At 43.4% G+C, this 23,099-nt stretch overlaps 1 protein-coding gene across 1 annotated transcript; it reads left to right on the top strand.

The window, feature by feature from the left end:
• Nucleotides 1-10,580: 10,580 nt before the first annotated feature.
• CITED2 (Cbp/p300 interacting transactivator with Glu/Asp rich carboxy-terminal domain 2) lies at nt 10,581-13,499 on the top strand. Its single transcript, XM_054063153.1, has 2 exons — nt 10,581-10,775; nt 11,421-13,499. The coding sequence occupies exon 2, from the start codon at nt 11,428-11,430 to the stop codon at nt 12,169-12,171; it is 744 nt and encodes a 247-aa protein (XP_053919128.1). The 5' UTR covers nt 10,581-10,775; nt 11,421-11,427; the 3' UTR covers nt 12,172-13,499.
• Nucleotides 13,500-23,099: the final 9,600 nt, after the last annotated feature.

Below are 23,099 nucleotides of genomic sequence, written 5' to 3'. Positions count from 1 at the left end.
CTGTCTCGGCTGACAAGGTTAGTGTCTGAGAGAAGCCTGTCCTGCAAGCAAAACAAAAACGTGAGAAATTCTCATGGGGTAGAAGCTGCTGACCAGCTTGTACCAAATTTAGGCACACAGAAACACTGGACACCAGAGTCAAAAGTGAACCCTCAGTCAGCCCTAAACTGAGATGTGGGTACCTGGATGTGTCCTTCCTGAGAAAGTATGATTTCTCAATTTTATTTTACTTCTGAAGCTCTCAAGTGGCTGAAAGAACTGCTTCTGAAGAGACTGTGACTCGTATAAAAGCCATCTGCCCACTGGATGGATTTCACTTATAAAGCAGCTCCGTCGCACAGCAGCACTGCTTGAAAACAGGTGTGAAGTTAACCTGCCTGGATGGGACACTGAAATAACAACACTACTGGCAACAAAAACTTCTGGGTCAACAAACAAAAGCTATGAAAAGAAAGAAGGCTTTGATGTCAGATCTTTGGATTTTGAGCAATTTTGTGAAGGGATAGCAAAATGCAGAGTAACGGGGAAGCAGAGCAAGTTATATGAACAGTCAAAGGGCTTTGAATAAAGATGGTTCACAAAGGGCTACTAAGGAAAGTCAGTTGCCAGAAGGAGAAGAGGTGGTAACATCCTGCCAGTCGTGGATGCAAATCCAGTTAGCAGAGAGCATGCAGGCGCAGAGCAGAAGTAATTACTCAATTCTCGTGGCAGCATTTAAGTAGTGGGGTGCCTCAAGGATCAGTACAAACAGCAGCATTGTTTAATATACTTATTGAGGACCTACTAGAAAGGATGGATACGTTAGAGTGGCAGGCAAGACAGTCTGGTGGATCACAAGGCACCTCGGTAAGCTTTGACAAGTAACTGAGTAATGCAGCAGCAGAGGGAATGAGGTGTTGATAAGTGCACAGTAATGCGCCTTGGAAGACATGATTTAAACTACTTGTATACACACATGGGTTCTGTAATTGTAACCTTTCAACAAAAAAATTGGAGCATCAGTGTGGACAGTTTAATGAAGATGTCTGCTCAGTGTGCTACAGTGGTCAAACCCAGAAAATAAGCTGTAATCAAAAAATGGATAACAGAAAATATTATAATATGATTGTATAAGACACTGATAGAAAGTTTCAGTTAGGCAGCCTTAGAGGAATGCAGAAAAGAAACGCGTGCCTACAGAATAAACTAGATGACCTTGTAGAGGTCAGTCCTGATAAGTGCTGAGTTTTCTCCCCTGTTACTGACTACAGCGCACCCTGAGCGGCTCTCAGCACCTTAACTGAGCAGAATGATGGCTTTTAAAGAAACAGTACAGGAAAGTTTGCACAATAAAGGATGGACCAGCCATGGCCTGTGGCATCCTTATGTACCTTGTTCAGTAATAAGGAAACATACAAAAGGACATAGCTTATCAATGCAGCATATAACTACTCTGTAGAAATCCTGTCATAAATTGTTACTCTGGTAAATAGCTTAGTTTACCACCAAAACAGAGGAGACCTAAACATAGAATTAGGAAAAAAAAAAAAGGAAACCCAGTCTTTCAGCTCATGTAAATACAGTCAGTCCATTAACCGCTCTAATCAGTAGAACTGATTATACAAGCCAGGAAGGTACCATTTCATCAGCTGTTGTACAGAAAATAAAAATGATGAAAGCCTTCAAGCAATGTTCAAGACCTGGCAGTGCTAAGAGATAAATCCCTCAGATTTATGTCTCCATCAGTGATGGTATGACTGGCAAGTAAGTTGTTTTGCATTAGAAGTTTGTCTTCTCAGTTGTACGGCCACGAGGGAGTCCTTCCCCACATACAGTGTTGTTGAATGCCTGATGCATTACGAGTTCTTTAGAAGACAGTAGTGTTGGCACTGCTAGTAGGCAGATACTGAACTTAGTGTACCAGCAGCTTTTTCTGTGCTATGAATACCTATCTTCAGGCAAAATAAGTGTGACTGAATTTCAGATATTCTTTTAGCTATTTTTTCTTTCTGAAATCAAGTTCCCTTGTGGTGTGCCAACAAAAATTGAGCCAGGGATAGCTAGCCATAATACATGAGCAGCAATGAACCTTATATTACAGTTAAAAATAGCATTATTCAGAGCTATACACTGAATTTAAGCCAGTATTAGTCACAGAGCTGTTTGTTTTATTCTGGAAGCACCATAAATATACTTGAGCAATCAACTAGCCTTGAGAATTTATAGACAAAAGACAATGAGTGAGATTTTCATGAGTGAAATGTTCATAAAATATTGCAAACTGCAAACGAGTTAATGAAAATGCAGAGTAGTAGGTATTACTCATCCTCTTGGAGGAGTAAAAGCTGCATGCACATGCCTATTAGTAGTAATAATCCTCTTCCTCCCCTGACATGGGACTAATAGGTGGAAGTGGAAAAGCATGCAGCCCCAGGAGGTAGAAGGGTAGGTTGGCCTCACACTTGGAGGGAATATTTTACTAAAGATCTTGAAGACAACTTCAGATGGATGTAAGAACCCTAACACACATTCTTGCTATTGCTGAACACCTTCCGTACCAGACTAAACTATAGGGTATTTGTTTTATTGTGCATGGGCATTACAGTAAGGAAAGCTGTTGGATTTAATATTTTCTGCGTGAATGGAAACTGGTTTATGAGGTGCCAGAGTCTGGAGGGAAGAAAGAAGTTTTGGATGCATTTATGCAAAGAAGTTGTTGTCGAAGAACATAATTCACTGTGATGGATAATAGGCTGTTGGATTCTCACCCAGTGAGAGATTTGGTGCAGGTGTTGCACGTAGCTGCAGGAAATGGGCTATCTGAAAGTAAAATTGCAGTGATGATCTTCCGGGACAAGAGCCTATGAGTTCGCAGGGATAATTCATCCTGGAGTAGAAAGGAAGCAAAAGCCTCCAAAGAGTCTTGCAGAGGTAATTGGTAAGAGGCACTGGGAATGGAGTATTTAGGACACAGGGAAGGCAGAGAAAAAAGAGGAGCATTTCATCATGTTGCTTTTGTGGAAGCTTGGCTCGTGCAAGGAGCAACTGCCAGAGGATTATTGGAAGGGACCTTTTGTGCCAGATTAAAAGTGTCAGGATGGATCTTGCCTCCACTGAAGTCTATGATAACAATAATGACTCTTCCTACTGACGCTGAGGTGGCCAGCGTCCCACTCGTGATCTGAAATAAAAGCAGAAAACTAGTATAGCTTTAAAATCTATTTGACATCAAACACCTATGGCCACAGTAAAGATGCTTAGACATTCACCCAAAAATATATCTGCTAGATGTTTTCTGGACTATTAGGGTTTTTTTTTTTCCATTTTACAGAAAGAGAAACTGAGTTCTGTGCGAGACTTTCACAAGGAGAAAGGAATTTGGGTGCCTAAGTCTGATTCTCATTACATTTCTGGAATTGGGAGAGGGGAGAGAACAAATACCTTGGCTTCTGGCCTGTTGATGAGACCACTACTTAGGCTGTTAAAGGACTTGTTTTCCTTTTCGATTACATATCCCCATCTAAACCCATCAGCTTCTCCTTTAAAAGGAAAAGAGTGGATGTTCAATTCTAGAGTAATTAGGTAATGTTGGTATTATGCTCTGAAGCTGTAAAGCGCTAATTTATGTAGAAGGCAAGTAGTAGCATTATTAGTGCTTGAGTATGATATCATCAGGCTGACACACAAGAACAGCGAAGTGTGAAAAATCACATACTTTTGCTGTGCCTTCCTAAAAACAACTTAAACTGAAATTAATCAATTGAAAAAATCAGTGTATCATAATTTTGCAGCACTCAAAAAGATATGCCCGATAAGATAACAGGGTTTATGTTCATGTTTCCAAATAAGGGGCTAAAAAACTTGAGTTTTAGCTAGTTTTAGGAAATACAAACTATTTTGAACTATTTACATTTACTTTGTTTGCATTTCATTATTTTTCAAAGGTCCGACTGACTTACGGTACACATTTCAGAGCTAAACTTCAAACATACTGAAATTGAGCCGTTGCTTCCAAATCCTGTGGCCTACAAAACAGCTACTTACACAAGTCGAAACAGCACTTGGCTGGTGCCAAACAAAATGAAAGGCTGAGGGAAAACAGGAAGATCTTGAGAGGGATAGCAGCAAGCCTCCTCTGCAGCAGCATTCAGGAAGGGGGAAGTACAGATAGGCATCTTCTACACTGAGAATGGTCTGTCTGAGCAAGATTAACCCTTGTCACAGAGAACAAACATAACATTGGTGTTCCGGAGAAAGACAGTGTAAAGTACTGGATTGAGATGATAGCCAACTCGAAATGTAAAGCCTCAAAACAAAGGTTTGCAGTAAAAAAGGTTACAGGTTCTCAACCAAATAAATGCAGCGAAGATCCACTGAAAAGATGAGTGAGACTGGAATGATTCCCAGATCCTTCATTCTTGTAAGAGGAAACCACACTGGATAAGGTGTATGTGAAGTAAGTTGCCTAAAATGCTGAAGAAGATGAGAAGGTTCATTGCTTGCAAATTCTCTTGAACCCACAGCATATTTGTGAAGGCCTGGAATGAATGCTGCTGCCATACCACACAGTACACACATCATAATTATTTAATTTACGAGAAAACCATAATCAAATCAAAGGAGAAAATATTAACTGAAACTGCAACTGTCTGCTGACAATGTGTGACACATGACCAACACCACAGCTGCTTGTAACCCTTTATCATCATGAGGAGGATTAAACTACTTCCCCATTTATTTAGATAAAGTTCAGAGTGACAAGGATGCTGGAGAAGCCTTAATGACCACAGTGATTACACTGAGGAACTACTTTCCTACATACTACAACACTGTTTTGGCACACACTTGTGTGCTGTACAGTGAACTCTCGTAGAGTCCCATGGAAGTCAGTATTTCTCATGTGATTTAGAAAGATTCTGCTGCACATGACACCATAAGGACCAATAAGTATGCCCAAAGTATGTGCTTACCCAAATCTAAAAGGATGTTCAGCACAGCAACAGAACATTTCTCTTAAATAACCACTACGTTAATATTACTAACATTTTCTTCATGTCAGAAATATTGGAACCACAAATAAAAAATGTGGACTTAATCAATGGAATAATAAAATTACATTTCAGATTGAGTATTTTTAAATTCCAGGCCAGACACTCACACTGATCAGTGTCTCAAGTGGACTGTTTTGCTGTAAAGATGCGACCACCTGGAAATTCAGTCCCAAGTGCAGACCACTGTGAGATTTAAGTTGTGTCAATTTTATCAGCTGGTGGTTTGAGAAGTTAAGATTTTGTCAACCTTACTCATACTGAGAAGTATCTTACTTCCTGCTAGCCTCACTGATTTAAAATAGAATATTTGTGTGCAGATACTACAAACTAGAGTACCATATGAAATGATCTGCCTGAAAAATGTGACTGTTAATTGAGCATATAAATGTATCCTGCATTGGAGCCTCTATTTGTAATCATAAATCTTTCACTTTTGGAGCATTCCAATTCATTCTAATAATAAGCTTCAATTATTCGGTGGACTTCAAATAAATTACTTGTCAACTACCAGCTCAATTAATTACAGAATATATACAATGAACACTTCGGGTGTAATCATCCAGGTCTAATACATACTTAGAAGTATGTACTCTGCTTTCTAATAATTTTGAATTAAATAAAACATTTCATTCTACCTGAATTTTTTACAAAGTCTTTGTTGACCCAAAACAGTATTATTATTGTTTGGTTTGATCCCTAAATGGAATAAAAATTTGTTCATGGAGCCTAGCTAGTGTCCGCTTTCCATCTGTGTGCTCAATTTGAATCTGCTTTTATTTGTTTTACTACAGAAGCTACTACCACTTTCTCAAAGGCACCTTCACGTTTTCCTTTTGCTATTTCTGGTTCCTGCTGATACCCAAAAGTGAAGAGTAGTGATAAGGTCCATCTATGCCAGAATACAAATGCAATGATAACTGATTAATGATTTACATATGTATGTGTTTACTTTTCTATATTTACGCCCTCTTAAATCTCTTCAAGAAATAATGTTCTTAGTAAGTATTCCCATTTTTACAGGGTTACTTTTCAAAAGAAAATGCCTTGCAGTGAAATTACACTAAAGGAAGATTCTCAGTTGTGATCCCACAGGCCTGAAGCACTGCGCTGAGAGGGAGAGGGTGTAACGGTAAGACAGTGGAGTTTGTCACTCTCCCCAAAACACTCTCACACAAATAAGATAATGCAGATGAAGGGTGCAAAGCCACATTCATTATTACCAATATAAAATATACCAGCATATTACTATCTTGAGCCATCTAAACACACAGGAAAAGGTGGGTGGGGAGACAGTAACACAATTTGCATGGCCCATGTTCCTTCATTTAGAACTGCACTTTGATGGGTACATTTTTGGTTCCTGGCACACCAACAAAAGTTGCAAACACATGAAACCCTCTAACATACCTCCTAAATGCTTCAGGAAGCTCCTTGCTCTGGGTAACTCTTTGCTTTCCATAAAGATTTGTTGCTAACAAATACTCTGGTAACTCCTGTTCTCAGCAAAGTAACCACTTCCAATGAATACTCAGATCAATTACCTTGTGAAACCTGGCAAAGAAAAAATGAGTCCTGTGCTGATTAGCGAAGACAGTGTATGCTCTGTCTCTCTCTGCATTTCCACCCACACTCCCACCCTAGCCAGCTGTGAAGAACACAGTACAAATTTGCTTCAACATGACTCCAGTAACTCCTTGTAACATATACCACCACTGAAAGAAATCCTGAGTACGTCATGTCTTCTGCACCTGGACTGACTGCCTGTATGTCAGGTGCACTACCTCACTGAACAGTGGTCTTCCCCAGCAGAGAAGACTGCTGAGATGGGAGGGCAGATGCTCAGCTCTGGGGAATGCCTGGCTGGTGTTTAGACTAGCAGAGAGGAGTTGAGATGGCCTTAGGAAGCTTGTGCCTAGTATTAAATTAAGTGAACTTAGTTAATCCTGTGTTTTCTGCCGTAGTCTGGACTTTGGTGCTGTTCAAACAGTCAAATTTGCCAAGGTAATGCTTTCCTACCTGGACACTCAGAGGATCTCATGCCCAGACCCATGGATAATATTTTGTCTACTCTCCCTCCTCCCATCATAGAAGAAGAATAGGTCTCAGTAAAGCGTATCAGAAAATGGAACTCCCTCCAGGTCGAAAACCCTGTGTTTCCATCCCACAGGCACAAAAACCTTACTGTATTTCTCACGAAGGGAATTCCAGGGGAAAAAAAGTGCATGTTGAGAGATCAAAACAGATTTCTCTGCTTCCTGGGTTCCCATCTGGAACAAACTTGTCATGTTCATTGTTTTTCCTCGGGGTGGGCAGTGAAACCAGCGGCAGCCATCCAGCTCAGTGCTGGTAAAGCAAAGAGCTGGGAAACTCCTGAGCCGCAGTTCCTTCTTCCCTTCCAAGGGCAAGGTGCCCTGGGGAAGGGTGGGATTCAAGGAAGCCGGGAGGAGGTTAAAAGCCAGAAAATCATGGCTTGTCTTCTCAATAGCAGAGCTTAATAATTTCTACAGAAAGGGCATTTCTTCCAGGATATCATTATAATATAAAATTTCCTATCAGATAACCTTAGCAGATGTCCTGAATTGGGTTTTCCTGACTGCTTTGTGTCCGCATGGGAGGGAACGCATACAAACTCACCTCTGCAGTGATCTGGGACAGACAAGTCACAGACAATTAGGGATTGTATTTTCAGAGTTGCAAAAAAATGACTTACACATCCAAGTCCCCCCGAAATCCATTGTCCCGTCTGTCTTGTTCAGGTAATATATCCCTGGAACTGCAAGTATTCAGCCAGTTTGAACATTTCCAGTAAATACCTGGAAAAACACCACATGGGATTTTCTTTTTTTATTTTCCTTTCCTTCCCTTCCTTTCACTGCACTCTGCAGACGTTCCCATATGGAAGAAGTGAGGAGAACACATCTGCATCCTAACTTCAGTGCCTGCTTGACCTTCCAATCCAAAATGTTAACATTCAACTGATGATCCATCTTTTCCCTTCTTTTCCATCGTTGTGTTTGATATTTCTCAGTGATTCTTCCTAGATGGGCATAGCACTCACATTCTGCTTTCAACTGTAGTCGGATTCTTCACTGAGGAGCAACTCTGTGAACACTGCTGCTTTCATTCCTGTCCCTGACCATCTCTGGCATTCTCCCGACACACAGTGTCCTGCTTTCTTGCTGTTTAACTGAAGAACCAACTCGGGTATGCAGAAGACTTTGAACAATATGAGTAAAAAGATTTCTTTAAATAACCATGGCTTCGATCAGGAGAGGCAAACAGATGAGATTTGGAGCTTCCTGCTAGCTCAGTGGTAATGGGCTCATGCTTTGTCCTGCATTCTCCTAGCTGCCCCTGACCAGTCTTCCAGCCATTTCCTGGAAAGCAACCAACTAATTGTGTTCCCACTTTGTGATGGACATGAACAATGACGAACTTGGCTTGTCTGGCACCACTCTGCTGAGCTTTATCTGGACCCCACTGCAACCCCTGACAAAGAAAGCTCTGTCCTGCCCAATTCTTTGCATGTGGGCTGTAAATACCTGAAGATACATTTTGTATGAGTGAGGTGCCACAGAGGCTGTGACTTCCCTACTATTGCTTCTGGCAGTCTCATGCCAATTCTCCATAACTCACTTCGGCAAGCTGGCCAGCATCTGAAAGCTGAAAATAGGAAAGGGTGTTTGCAGGACAGTGATATGATGTGTGCTTAGCTTTAAAAAGGATCACAAACTTACGGCAATGGAAAGCAAAAAGGCATACCAGTTTCACCATGGATATGTGACATTAAACAAACCACTTGTCATGATACACAGCTGCCTAGCTGCCAAACGGAACAAGATCTTACTATTATTCATTGTTTTGCCCTGCAAAATCTGAACAATCACAAGAAGGAAAAAAATCCAGAAAGGTACTGTCACTTTTCTGACCATCCCTGGCTGTGCTGGAGGTACTAGTTCAACAGCAACCCCCAGATGTCCCCCTACTAAGACCCAAAAGTGAAATCCTGGTGGACACCCTACTTAATTGCTGTCAGAATGGGAGCTGTAGAATGAGGTCACTTCCTCGAGGTAACTCCGACACTTGTAAAGTTTCCTGTCCTCCCAAGGCTTTGATTTCACCCCTGCTGTCCCTCACAGCTGGGGTGTTGGCCAAGTATTTTTCTGGTATCTCCTGTGTGCCTACCCACTGCCACCTGTCTATATGGCTTTGCTAAGGATTGCACCAGCCCCGCAGGGAATTACTCTTTGCCTCTCATCTGCCACACCTCACTACACCTGGGTACCCAGCTCCACCTCCACCCCAGAAGGAGACAAGTTAGACCTAACTCTGCTTTTGGTTTCACCTTCATAGTTCACTGTGGCCAGATAAAGAGCCTAATCTACCCAAAAGGGGGCAAGAGAGCTGCAGCATGGACAGTATCTTGAAGCATCCCATTTGCCCTCACCTGTGCCTCCCCAGGGAGGACCTCCTGCACCGCTGTGTCCTTGCGGAGGGCGTGGTGGATCACAAACCCTAGCTCAGCCTATGTGGTACCTGCTTTGACCTCAAAAGAGGAGCACACAATTCCTTCTGTCAAGGGAGGGTGTCCTGCCTACCGCTGCCTTCTCGGCGTGCCTTTGGGCCAGGATAAAAGCAGAATTTAAAACAGGCCACCATCCAGCGCTTCCCTGCAGTAAGCCTCTCCCTGCTACTTCAGCACACTGCCCTTCAGAGAGGAGCTGGGGGATCTGCAGCAAGAGAACCGAGCACCGGGCTCAGAGGAGGGGTATGGTGGGGCTGGTGCCCACGCGTGGGCTGCCGGGCTGGTGGGCAGCCATAGGTGCCCATCACCTTCGCAAAGCACCTACCCACCCTTGCTCTTCATGTTCTGTTTTGCTTTGCCATTCCAAGACAACCATCATAAATCGGGCTAATAAAGCCCACCAAACCGGCCAAGAGCACGACCGAGTGGGCACACTCGCTGCGGCCGTGGGGCAAACACAAGGAGTGGGAAGGAGGGTTAAGAAAGTGTGTTTGCCGGCATCCCCCTCCGCCCCCCCTTTACGCCCGTGTCTGTGGAAAAAGGTGGATGTCGGCTCCGGGCAAGGGGCCGCCGCCGAGGGCTCCCACGCGGGTGCGGAGGCCCCACGCCGGGCACCTGCAGCTACGGGGCGGGCAGCGAGCGCCACGCGTGCCCGCAGCGACACGGGCGACACGGAGCCCGGCGGTGCCGAGCGCGGCGGCGGGGGACGCGCAGCCCCGCTTTGTTCCCGCGGAGCGGGGCGCAAGCGGCCCCCGGGCACGCGCCTGGCCCGGCCGGCGGGGAGCGGGATGCTCGGCTGCCTTCCAGCTCCGCGCGGCCCCTTCCCGCGTGTCTCCCAGCGCGCGTGTGCCCCTGTGCGTGTGCGCGCTGGGGTGGCCTTTTTCTCTCTTTCCTTTTTTTTTTTTTTTCCTTTTTTTTTTTTCTTCCCCTTGCTTGCTCCAGGTTTTACTTCTGGTTGCCTGTAAGGGTTTTGCTCCTCCCTTCTGAAATCCTATATTAGCTGTGGCCAAAGCTGGGTAAGAAACACAGCTCATTGTTGGCAAGTGCCGATGAGCCTCGCAGAGGAGTGAAAAACAGCTCCGGGGCTGCGGCAGCGATCACAGCACCGTCACGTACGCGCCGAGGAGAGAGAGAGACGGGGAAGCCCTCTCTATGCTGGGTGACTTTTACTGACTGATTTCACCGCCACCTTTGAAGCACAAGAAAAAAGGAGCCGGGAGGTGAGTGCGGCGGTTCTCGTAGCTGGTGCCGGGTGTCCCTTTTGTGTGCAACAGCAAAAATGGGACTCTAAAAACACACGAGGAAAGGTGTTTCTCGGCTGCTTGGCTGTACCTCCTTATTCTGTGCCTTATTGTATTTTTTTCTAATTTTTTTTTTTTTTTTGCCAAAAGAATTGGGAGTTAATTCCAAAAGTTGCTGACAGCGGCTAGGTGGGACTTGCCAATTCTTTGCTCGTACCCCGCAAGTTAGCGACAGCGCCGTGGAAACCCGCTGCCTTCCCCGGCGAACCCGGGGGGTTCGGGCGCGTTTCGAACGTGCCGGAGGAGGCGGCTGTTGCCGTATGCAACACTTTCCGCTGATAGGTATGCACAACTTGGAGTGGGAAGGCGTGTTGCTCGCCGGATTAGCGGAGGGCACTGGGATTTTCGTATCGCAGGCTCCTCTTTTATTTTTCCCTTTGTACTCCACGGTGGAGCCGCGGTAGGAGATCTTTTTTTTTTTATTTTTTTTTTTCTTTCCTCCCGTGAAAGAGAGGACGGCGGGTCCGGCGAAATCGTTTCTCCCAGGGCGAGGCAGCTGCAGAGAGCGGCTGGATGTCCGAGGATGTGTTTTATTCCTAATATATTGACGCGCTAACTTTCCAGGTGGGAGATGGCAGAGCACATGATGGCCATGAACCACGGGCGATTCCCCGACGGCTCCGGCGGGCTCCACCACCACCCCGCGCATCGGATGGGCATGGGGCAGTTTCCCACCACCCCCCACCACCACCACCAGCAGCAGCAGCAGCAGGCGCAGCAGCAGCAGCAGCAGCAGCACGCCTTCAGCGCCCTGATGGGCGACCATATACATTACGGAGCCGGGAATATGAACGCGAGCGGCGGGGTGAGGCACGGCATGGGGCCGGGCGGCGTGAGCGCGGGGCACCCCGCGGGCAGCATGCCGCCCCCCGCCCGCTTCAGCGGCTCCCAGTTCATGCCCTCCCCCGTCGCCAGCCCGGCGGGGCAGCTGAGCGCCAGCATGCAGCTCCAGAAGCTCAACAACCAGTACTTCAGCCACCACCCCTACCCCCACAGCCACTACATGCCGGATTTGCACCCCGGCAGCCACCAGCTGAACGGCAGCAGCCAGCAGCAGCATTTCAGGGACTGCAACCCCAAGCACGGCGGCGGGGGCAGCGGTTTGCCGCCCGCCGTCCCCCACGTCCCCGCGGCGATGCTGCCGCCCAATGTCATAGACACTGACTTCATCGACGAGGAGGTCCTCATGTCCTTAGTCATCGAAATGGGGCTGGATCGCATCAAGGAGCTTCCCGAGCTGTGGTTGGGACAGAACGAGTTTGACTTCATGACAGACTTCGTTTGCAAACAGCAGCCCAGCAGGGTGAGCTGCTGATTCATTTAAAACAAACAAAGGACTTTCTATCGGTGCGAATGAAAACATTCCCCTAGACACGGTGTCTCACTTTTCAGGGCTTGAAAAGGTGAGAATCTGGAAAGCGAGAGTCAACTATGCGCTTGTATAAATTTTTGGTTTGGTTTTTTTTTTTTGGTTTTTAACCCCTTAAATCGCTGCTACTTTTTTTGTAGCTTCGACATTCACGTCCCCTCCCATAGTAATAATAATTTCTAGGGAACTACTCTGCCTCTTTATTTTGGTCACCTTCCTCGTCCCCTCCTGGCTCTCTCAGTTTCCTCTCAGTAACGCGCCCATCATTCCCACAGTGCTGAACTGTTAGATATTAATCTTGGCAAATTGCTTAATCTTGTGGATTTTGTAAACGATGATTTCCAGTGACTTGAACTGCATTCAAATTCTGAGTGAACAGGGGAAAAAAAAAATTGCATTAGTTGGTTGCATGAACTTTGAAGGGCAGATACTACTGCACAAATGCTGCCATCTTGCTTAATTTTTAACTATGCATTGCAGTGCAGACTAATTTTTTCTTTCTTTTCTTTTTTTTCTTTTTTTTTTTTTTAATACGCTAAACTGGAAGCTTAACAAATGTGGGCCAAACCTTTCCAGATCAGGAAAAGTAATACTGTTACTTAAAAAGTCTGCTACCCATTCCCCCTCCCCCATATGTACAGACAATAATATGGTGTGGATGGAATGTTGACTAGTGGCAAACATTTCACTTTTTTCTTTTTTTTTTTAAATTTTGTTTCTGTCTTCAACATTTTGACACTGTGCTAATATAGTTTATTCAGTACATGAAAAGATACTACTGTGTTGAAAGCTTTTCAGGAAATTTTGACAGTATTTTTGTACAAAACATTTTTTTGAGAAAATATTGTTAATTTATTCTATTTTAATTTGCCAATGTCAATAAAAAGTTAAGAAATGCTTTAGTTTTTCTAGAAGTCATTTACCAGTATTTTTCTTCAAAACTCTTTCCCACTGTCCCTGGTAAGTAGGACATCTATCTGTACAACCGTGTTGGTGTGCAAAAAGACATTCCAAAATAGAAGGTACACTACACCCATATATATGTCATGGTGAACTCGGTAGGTGAGCGGGATTTGAACATACTTACAGCATAAAGCCTCATACGTAACATTGTAATATGCCTGTCAGTGTGGTTTTATGAAAAATAAAGTTGCCAAGGTGCAACTTTTTTTGTGACTTGCCAACATACTTGCTTTAAATGTAGTTGTCCAGAATTATGATGCATAAAGTATTTATTATATTTATCTATTAAACTTGTAATTTTATAAATCTGCTTTCATTTATATAGTAGACTTTGTTCTTTTGTATATTTATTATCTCGCCTGGAAGAGCTATGTAGCAAGACCAAGCACTTAACATGCAAGTTATTTGTAACTTGGGAAGGGAGGGTGGTGGGTGTCGTCCTGTCTCTCCTCATTAACACAGGGGATTGCTGCATCAATCCAAACCTCCATCGAACTGATCCATGTTTCATTTGCAGTGACTTAGGAGAAAGGGCATATATCCTTAAACTATTCCGTCATGGGACATCTCTCACCCCTCTGTCTCGGAAAGTGCTACCAACTAAAGCTACTGAGACAAGTTCATACAGGTCTACTTTAAATACTATTGGGGAAAATGCCCATTATTATAAGGCAATTGACATCTTGCTCCTTTAGTGCCAACTGTTGCAGCCTTCTGCCCCCACTCGGCCTTTGGCAAAGCTCCTGCACAAGTTACTATTTCGGTGAGGACTGTGGGATCAGGATCCTAATAATACATGTAATTCTGCTTAGCCATGCTTCCCAAGTTTGATACAAGAGTGATACCACCACGCTTTCTTTTTGCTTACTTTTTCAGCCACGTCTTCTTAATTTATTGGCAAGGAAAGCAGCATGGTGGATGTAGTTAAATTTTAAACCTGGGCACGTCAACAGAGGAGGATATTGCCACATAAAGGGAGTGTAAATAGTTTCTTTGAATCGAGATGGGAAATTAAACTGATTACTATTGCTAAAATTACCCCAGGTGGTGAGAAAAGTGATACTTGGCCCTTTTTTGTCTTAAGAGACATGAAGCAACTAATATGTTTTATGAATGCAAATAAATAATAGTATTAAAGTATTAGCACAAGTGGAAAGTAGGGATTGTATACTTATGGGAAAACCTGACAACAAAACTCTCTGCAGGCTCTAACAGCCTGTTCTTAGACAGCTCTCAGCACCTAAGAATTTAAAGAAAACAACCTGGTTTCAGCTAGTGATTGCTAATGTTTTGTGACAGTAAATTTAACATCAAATGGCAGTGAATCATAACTTATCAACTCACCAATAGTGTAAAAGAGTGTTTAGAGGAATACAGCTGCAGTTTTAAGAGCCATCGCCCAACTTACCACTACATAAATTCTTTTTTAAGGCTGTTTGGTTTGCACACATTGCATTGCCCTCCTCTGCTGGAGTTTAGGAGGGGGATTTTTCTGATTCTAACCAACAACTTATAAAACAGACCATCAAATTTTGTGCATACCAAATTGCATAGATGTTTAAAGCCTCCACGATCTCCTAAAACAAAAGGGAGTTCTCTCGCTTTAATGATAAGCACTTTTGCTTCATAAAGTTGTTTAAAAAACAGATTCTTCACAGCTGAGACATCACTACTTAAGTCTGTCAACATTAAATCCTTCCATATAAGCTTTTCCAAGAATAGGCAGTTTCACGGGCATGCTGGTAGAGTCTATTTGCATATGACTCCTTACAAAACTCCTGAGAGCTGCTGCCTCTGATCAACAGCAGCTACTGAAAGCACTGGCTTTGGGCAAGGCATCATCAAGGAGTTTTACAATTTCTTAAAAGCAGACCCATGGGAAATTTGCAAAGCAATCCTGTTGCCTACCTTGTCCCCTTAATTTCTGATGAAGCATCAGACCCTAGTGGATACCCCAACAATGTATTTTCTTGTTCATAATATCATCCATCAAGCAATATCGGGGGCCTGGCCCTCATCTTCCTGACGTGAACCCCTCGACAACACTCCCACTGGTTGAAGCGGTAACAGGCCTTCAAGCTCTTTAGAAATACGCTGCGGGAATTGATTATTTGAACACAGCGATTAGTGAAAAATGCACAGTGACAGATCAGACTGGGTATCAGGAAAAAGTTTTTCACAGCAAGGGTCATCATGCACTGGCAGAGGCTGCCCGGGGAGGGGGTGGAGTCACCATCCCTGGAGGTGTTTAAAAGACAGGTGGATGAAGTGCTCAGGGACATGGTTTAGTGGCAGATAGGAATGGTTGGACTCGATGATCCAAGAGGTCTTTTCCAACCTGGTGATTCCATGATTCTGTGACACAGTTTTCCATCTACTGCCAGATCCTCACGAAGGACGTTGCCATCTACGCGTCCCATTAAAGTCGCTTTCGGCACAGGAAACTTGACCTCTGGACTCTGGCTGTTTTTCAAGAACTTGGGTACACGCGATCTGCTCCTCTCTAAGCCGCGGCCAGAAATAGACGCGCTGCTTTATTTGGACGGGAGATCAGCCCTAAGCCACGCAAGACGCGCTCGGCAGAAAATTAGGTGCCGATTAACGCAATCCTCCGCCTGTTTCCCCGGGAATAACGAACCCACGGGCGGGCGCTGGAGCGGGGCAGCTGCCCCTCTCCCCGCCGGGGCTCCGCACGCCTGGAGCGGGGGGCGCTGCGGCTGGGCAGGGCGGCGACACGGCGCCCCCGTGTGGGCACCCGCGCTCCCTGCTGGGCGCCGGGGGGGATGGGAGGGATGGAGGGAGGGCGAGGGGAGCGGCGGTGGCGAAGAGCCGCCCCCGAGCCTCGGAGCTCCCGCCCCGCCGCGGGATGCGGCACGGCCGGGGCACGCTCGGCAGTGGCCCTGTGGTCGCCTCAGCCCTGCGGTGCCCTCAGCTCCGCCCGAGCCGCCTCGGGAGCCCGCACGGAGCAGGGGGTGCGGGTCCTCCCCGCCTGTCTCGGCGTGGGCTTAGAGGAGCAGCAAATAAATATGAGCTGAAAAGATGCCTGCTTGTCTCAGGTTATTTAAAAAAAAAAAAAGTTATATAAACAGGATTATCCCCTGCTTATCTTGTCTTGCTAGGGAGATTGGAAAATTCCAACATCTGGATTTGCAGAGTTCCGTTTATTTCTTTCTTGTTTGGTTTTTTTTTTTTTTTTTACTTTCTTTTTTTACTCCCTTGTTTGGTTGGTTGGTTTTTACTTACTTCCTTTTCTTTACTTACTTTCTTATTTTTACTCTCTTTCTTTTACTTACTTGCTGGTTTTTACTCATTTGCTTTTCTTTTTTTTTTAAAATCTTACTTGCTGTTTTTTACTTGCTTTTTTAACTTCCTTTTTTTACTTTACTTTCTTTTTACTTAATTGCTTTTTTTACTTTTTTTTTTACTTTACTTTACTTTACTTTACTTTACTTTACTTTACTTTCTTTCTTTTTGCTTACTTGCTTTTTTTGTTTTTACTTACTTTCTTTTTTTACTTACTACCCCCCCCCCCTCCAGGAGGTGTTTGCCACACTCCAGAGAAGTTGGATGCAAAGCCGCATGGATCACCGGTGTTGGGCCAAAGGCTATGGCATGTGTCTGTGGAGCCACAACGTGATACTTATTCAGGGCATAGGTGGCTTCTGCGTCAATGTCTTGCTGTAGAAGCTGCTCTGTTCCTCCTCTCCTCTGATTCCATTCCGTCCCGGCTGTTCAGCACAGCAGGGCTTAATGTGGGAGCTGGTACCCAAAGGAGCAATACCCCATCGTATTAGTAATCTCAGCGAAATTGAGGTGGGCATAGGCATGAAGAGGAGGGAAATGAAGTCACAGAAAGTAGTTCTTGTCCCTGATCCTACAGCTATCCTTTTTGAAGCCTTCATATCCTCTGAAATATACACACTGCGGGGCTGCTGCAGGCAGGAATAAGACATGCTGCTGTCACAGATCTGGGCTACACACACCAACCTTCACCTGAGCTATTTCTGTATCATCTCTCATAGGGATAGCAATGTGAACAAGGACTAAGCAACATTGACAGGAGCTGTTTAAGTGATAAAGACAAAGTATTTCTTAAATGGTCAGGTAAATGTATTTGTCATATAACTATATTTGTCATATAACTGCATGTGTGATAAAATGAAGAATCAAAGGAATTTGGAACCCAAGGCAGCAGCATTTTCTCTGGGTTTCATGTATTCTAAGTGCATCATTTTGTCAGTACAGAGGAGGTGTTTTACATATTTTCTGAAAATATATTTACACATTTCAATACGGTGCCACTATTGTGCTCACACACAAGATAAACCTGAGGCTCAGTAACTGCAACGATAATGAGATACATCAAATGACTGAACAGATGAGCCGCTGTTATGATCGGTTCTCCGTTGTTCTCTTTGCCTCATTTAAAAAAAAAATTTGCAACACCAGGTTTTTAATAGAGATGGTTCAGGTATTGCAGTCCCTCTCCATCTGCTGTGCCCTTCCCCTTCTTAAAAATTTACAGAGGGACAATTTGATCGCAAGCCTGAAACAGATTTTGAAAGGCACATTTTTGCCATATTAAAAATAAAGAAAATATTTTTCAGCTTATCAGGTTTTGTAAACTGCGGACCACTCTTCTCAACTTTTTCTTTCAGTGGGCCATTTTGTTATCTTTATCTATTGGCATTTTCATTTGGCAACGTGTTCTGTATTTTATCAGCAAAAAAGTAAAATAAAAAAAAACTTTCAGAACTGTCAAGCTCCTACAAGTTACTAGTGTGAGTACACAGCATTTCTTAAGCTCAAAGGCTAAATATTTAGCAGGTGCTCCTCCCAGTAAGATGATAAGAGGTGGGTGCACTTTTGCCCAAGAGCCGGCGGGATGAATTGCAAGGTATGAACACAGATATGGAGGTGAATGTAAAGACTTTCTAAGTAGTAGGCACAAAAGGAATTAATTATTATCATCACTAAGAAGGTTGCAGGGGATATGTCTGAAAACCAGCCAGCCCTAACCCACGAACTATAAAGAGGAGCCCCTCTGTGGAGGGATGGGGACAGCTTGGTTTTGCTTGTCGTGTCTCATGGGGCACAACATTGTATGCTGGAGAAGCAGAAAATTCAAGAAAGTGTGACAACTTTCTTCACAGACCATTATTTACAATTTAAACCTGGATTTGCTCTGACAGTGGTGAGTGAGCAAAGCTGCTGATGGATGAAGCCTGCAGTCCTGTGTGCTGGCTACTCTTCTCTTGAGCATGGACACAGGATCCGTGTACTTGCTTCTGGAAGACCAGCAGGGAGCACTCACTTTCCTAATCAGCCCACAAGATGGAAATCATTGTACCCAAAACATGAACTTGAGGCCTGTCTCAGTCCTGCTTCTAAAAACCTCCTTCTTTCTTTTAAAATCCCCTGTAATACAGTGCCTCAGCCTCATCTGGCAGGTTTCTTTATGGTGGCCAGGAAGCACCACAGGCCCTGTGCTTTCTTTTGCCCACACTTCAGTTTAATCAGAGTGTAAATAAGCTCTTGAAAGCGTGTTGAGCTGGTGTGTGTGTTTGCTTTGGGATGCACAGTCAGCCAGTGCGAAGGTTTGTTGCAGCCATGCCCTAGGATGGTAGGGGAGGGCGACAGCTGCTCTGTCACAAGTCACCTTGTGTGTGACTTTGCCCTATAAGGACAACAGCAACCTCTGACCAGTGTCGTGCTCCGTCCCAGGCTTCACATATAGGGACCTGCTGCAGGGCAGCCCTCTGTCCTATCCTGTGACTTCTTTTACACCTTCTTAGCTCTAACCTTTTGGGATTGGGTCGTCTTGCCCAACCTTTTAACCAAGCACTTTACGTGAAAGACAGCAGTGCAGAGATAATCACACAGATTTTTGAAAGGAGCTGTTTAAATTGTTGATACTTACCTGGAGGTGCTTAGTTTCAGTTCACAGTGTTTATATTGAAACAGAGCAGGAGTCATTTAACGTGACAGATAAAACCACTTTATCCGGGTGGCTGCAGGAAGGCTGCAGTACTCTGAGCTCGTCCACTAGGTGTAGCTAAAGCCCTGCCTTTGTTATTGATTAAAGTCCTTAAAAGAGCAGCCTTTTAATTTGATTTATTGTATACATTTTACCTAAATTAAATGTAGTCAGAGTGAATAGCGATAGATGCTTATGGAGCAGGGCCTTTACCTACTGCAAGAGGTACATCCTGGCAATTCCTCAATGCCGTCACACAAAAAAAAGGTTACTATGCAAAGGGACTCTTTAGTCTGGTTCCTCTAGTCCAGGAGTCTTCTTGACATGGTTCATTTTACAAGTAAATATCACAAGCAATTAGGTCCTCTATTAGAGGACCTGGGTTTGGTCATGGTTTTCCCTCTGGCTCTGTTACCAAGGGCTGTGTTTAAAAGGGGAGGTTGGCTTTACAGAAACCAGTGAAGCAGAGCACTTCTAAATTCCGAAGTTGAACTCTAGGTTAGTACTTTGGCCTGAGGAAGAAAGGGAGAATACTTAACTTCCTTACCTCTCCTTCAGATTTCTCTGCCTTTTGCTGTACATAGCCTCATTGCCTTGAATAGTATCCTCATAACTTTGAAGATGAGGTAAACCAAGAAAAGACTTGGTGCCTAAGTCAAGTTCAGCCAAGTCCATACCCCATGTTTTATGGTTAGCTTTCAAAAGACAGTGTTCTTAATTTATGAATTGTGAAGATTAACAGGAATGAATATTATGTTTCACCTGTCATTTTTCCAGATAAGCTACATCACCAAAACTAAGATCAGTGATACTTTGGGTCTAGTTCTGACCTAGGTAATGTCAGAACTAAACCAGTGGTGTCCAAGTCAAAAATCAAGGCTTGACTGATGTCTTTACCCAGTGTAGCCATACACTTGGCTTACTTCTGGAGTGCAGGCAATACTTTATGCTGAAACTGTGTTGTGTATCCTATCCTATCCTATCTGAGGCAGTTATTTCTATTTCCCCTGAGTCACTCCACCAGTGTCAGTAGGCCTAAAGATGCCCTGAACACAGTATTCATTTTAATAGGACTACTTCTTGCTTAGCCAGAGTACTCCACAGTGGTGTAAATCATGCTTATGTCTTCCGAGTCCTTCTTAAGATGCTGGAGTGGTGTTGCTGAAGTCTCTGTTTGGCCAAGTTAAAGCATTGGCTGAGCATGGCACTGTAGGTGCAGACATCAACCGTCCTCCATTACTTCAACACTTCATGTTATGATGATTTCTGATTGCATTGAGTCAGGATTCACAATCACTGTGATGACCAGGAGCCTGTCTGAGCTCCTTATTAATTTAATTCAAGTATGCCCACCTATTTGAGTATATTCTTAGTGTGGTGTTTAGGCCAGGGATGGATTAGGGCATTTTTTGATCCATATTTTCCTCTGGCATTAGCTTATTGTTACTGTTATAATAATTCTAATAATTATTTAGTGGGACTTTCTGATGACTTTTTAACCTCAGTAGAAGGTGAAATAACCTGAAAATGTCTTCTTTCTTAATTTGTGGGAATTTTTTTTTCATTACCCTGGTAGCGGGTGGCCTGGTAACAGGCATGACTCTCGTAGCAGATTAACTACTGAAAAGGAAAGGAAGGTAGATGGAAAACTAAGTTAGATGTTTTCTGCTACATCTGATTGAATAACATTTTCTTATTATTTTTTTCCTCTCCCACAAAAATGAAAAGCTCCGAACTGCTTTTGGGCAGTGGCTTCTGCCAGTCTCTTTCATTGTGAGGAAATTGTATGTTACTTTTTAAGGAAACCTAAGTAGACACATGCTGGGTTCTTCACTTTCATGTATGTCACATCTTAGGGTTATAGACACTACACTTTTCTCTTTCTGGTTGTTCTCCTAAACCAGTGAAGAAATAGATGTATATAACATTTAATAACCCAATCAATTCAGATTACCACTAATGCAACCATTGTTATTAGGGGGTTTTCGTACTTGCCTTTAGAAAGACAAGTTGCCAACTAATACCTGCTTGTGCCAGCAGTTACTGAGTTCATTATTCCTCAGCGTTTGTTGCCCGAGATGGATGATCATGCTGAAGTGATGCATTTCTCTCTTCTTCAGCTCTTGCTCAAGGTTTCCTGGAAGATTGATGACCCGAGGGTATCCTCAACACCTGACAGTGTAGGAAGGAAGAGGATGACAGAACAGCATTTTGAAATTGATTGAAGCATCCAGCTAGTCAATCATTATTTGGTGACATAAAAAGAAAAAGAAGACAGCAAGTCAGACTTAAAGGAAATGTATCTTCTCATTTGCTGTTGGTTGGCACATAGGAGGTTTCTGGGGACATACTCTTCAGTGAGCCCTCCAGTAGCTTTTCTTTTGTGACTGGCAAATAAGCAAGAAAGAATAGGACTAAAGACTATACTTCTTGTCTGCTCCGCCAGCTGAATTTTTAGTGAGAAAATATTATGGCACAGAAGCTAACACTAAAGAGCTTGGAGGTGTAACCAGAGAGCAGGAACCTGCTGTGCCAGGAGAGTACAAGCGTGCAACACAAAAGTTACTCAGGGGGACTTATCCACTGACCATCTTGCCAGACAGGGAAGGAAGGTGGGAGACCAAATTATGAGAAAAAATGAAAACAAACTGAGAGAAGCTAATATTTTAGTTATTAGAATAACAATATGACAGCCCTGGGATTTTATTTACATTGTTCCATGTGGGTTGTTGTGGTCACAACCTTAGAAACAGGTCAGAGATCTCACAGTTGTCTTATGAATTTAATGAAAATCAGAATTTCAGTTTTCCATGGTCATGTGAAGTACAGTTCCTTTGTATAGGGAAGATTCCAGTCCTATAATTTACGTAACTTAACCCTCCGTTGTGCAAAGCATTGTGCTTTTTAGACCATCTTTATTCAAGCTGACTAGACAGGTCCTATGAATTTCACAAACCAGTAAACCCTTTGCAGAAAGTGAAGATACTTTAGAGCACTTAAATACACTGAACATTTTTGTGAGGTGAACCTCCCCTTCACTCTAAGCATGCAACTCTGGTCCTCATGTATAAACCACGCCACAATTAAAGTAGAAAAGAATCTGAGCACATCTTGTTCCCATCTGCATGACCTTGGGCAAGGCATTATTTATTGTGTATTAACATGTAGCACTTTATGGTTCAGTTTATCCTTTCAAACAATGAGTACAATGTGGGTTTTTGCAGTTCATTACTGCTTGATGTTGAACTTGCTTAACAGATAGATCCTTGCATGCAAGCTACTACATGAAATGAAATCTGGAAATCACTGCCACAGAAATTTGTTCCTACATCCTTAATTCTAAAACTTTGATTTAAATATTTTAACCACAGATAAACATGATTTGTGATACAATACATTTTGGGCTCAAAAAACCGGAACTAATAGCTAAAGAATAAAAATTAGTAAGGTAAACAGTAGCTAGTGATGTATCTCATAATGAGACAAGAATACAGACAATACTACAGATTGGATTATGATTTCAGAGTATGCAAGTGAACTAGAATTGTTCTCTCATTCCAAGATGAGGAGGGAGCTAAAAAGTTGATTTTTCTCAGATTCAGCAATTCCCTATACTCCAACTGGTTTGGGAGTCTCCAAATTACATAATTGCTCTGACACTATTGTGAAGCAGTGTGATCTAATCCCATTTTGGAGTGCCATTAGAAGAAAAGCACTTATAAAATTCATGTTAATAGTAGTAGAGTTTTAAAGACACATCTGAAGATACCTAAGACTAAATATTATGCATGTATCTATCCATATGCTCCATATTCAAGTCCAAGCTCTAAATTAGAGACCAACTGGCCTTTCACAACAAAAACAACTTGCATAGGCTTTTTATGTACAGAAAATGAAGATTTGCTATATTTTAACAAATTGGTGTCACCTTTTG

The sequence above is a fragment of the Cuculus canorus genome, chromosome 3 (genome assembly GCF_017976375.1).
Source record: "Cuculus canorus isolate bCucCan1 chromosome 3, bCucCan1.pri, whole genome shotgun sequence".
Lineage (NCBI taxonomy): Eukaryota > Metazoa > Chordata > Aves > Cuculiformes > Cuculidae > Cuculus > Cuculus canorus.
This window is presented reverse-complemented; position numbering and strand designations above follow the sequence as displayed.

Excerpts from the sequence above, each read along its gene's own strand:
- CITED2 (XM_054063153.1), top strand. The coding sequence starts at position 11,428 with ATGGCAGAGCACATGATGGCCATGAACCACGGGCGATTCCCCGACGGC.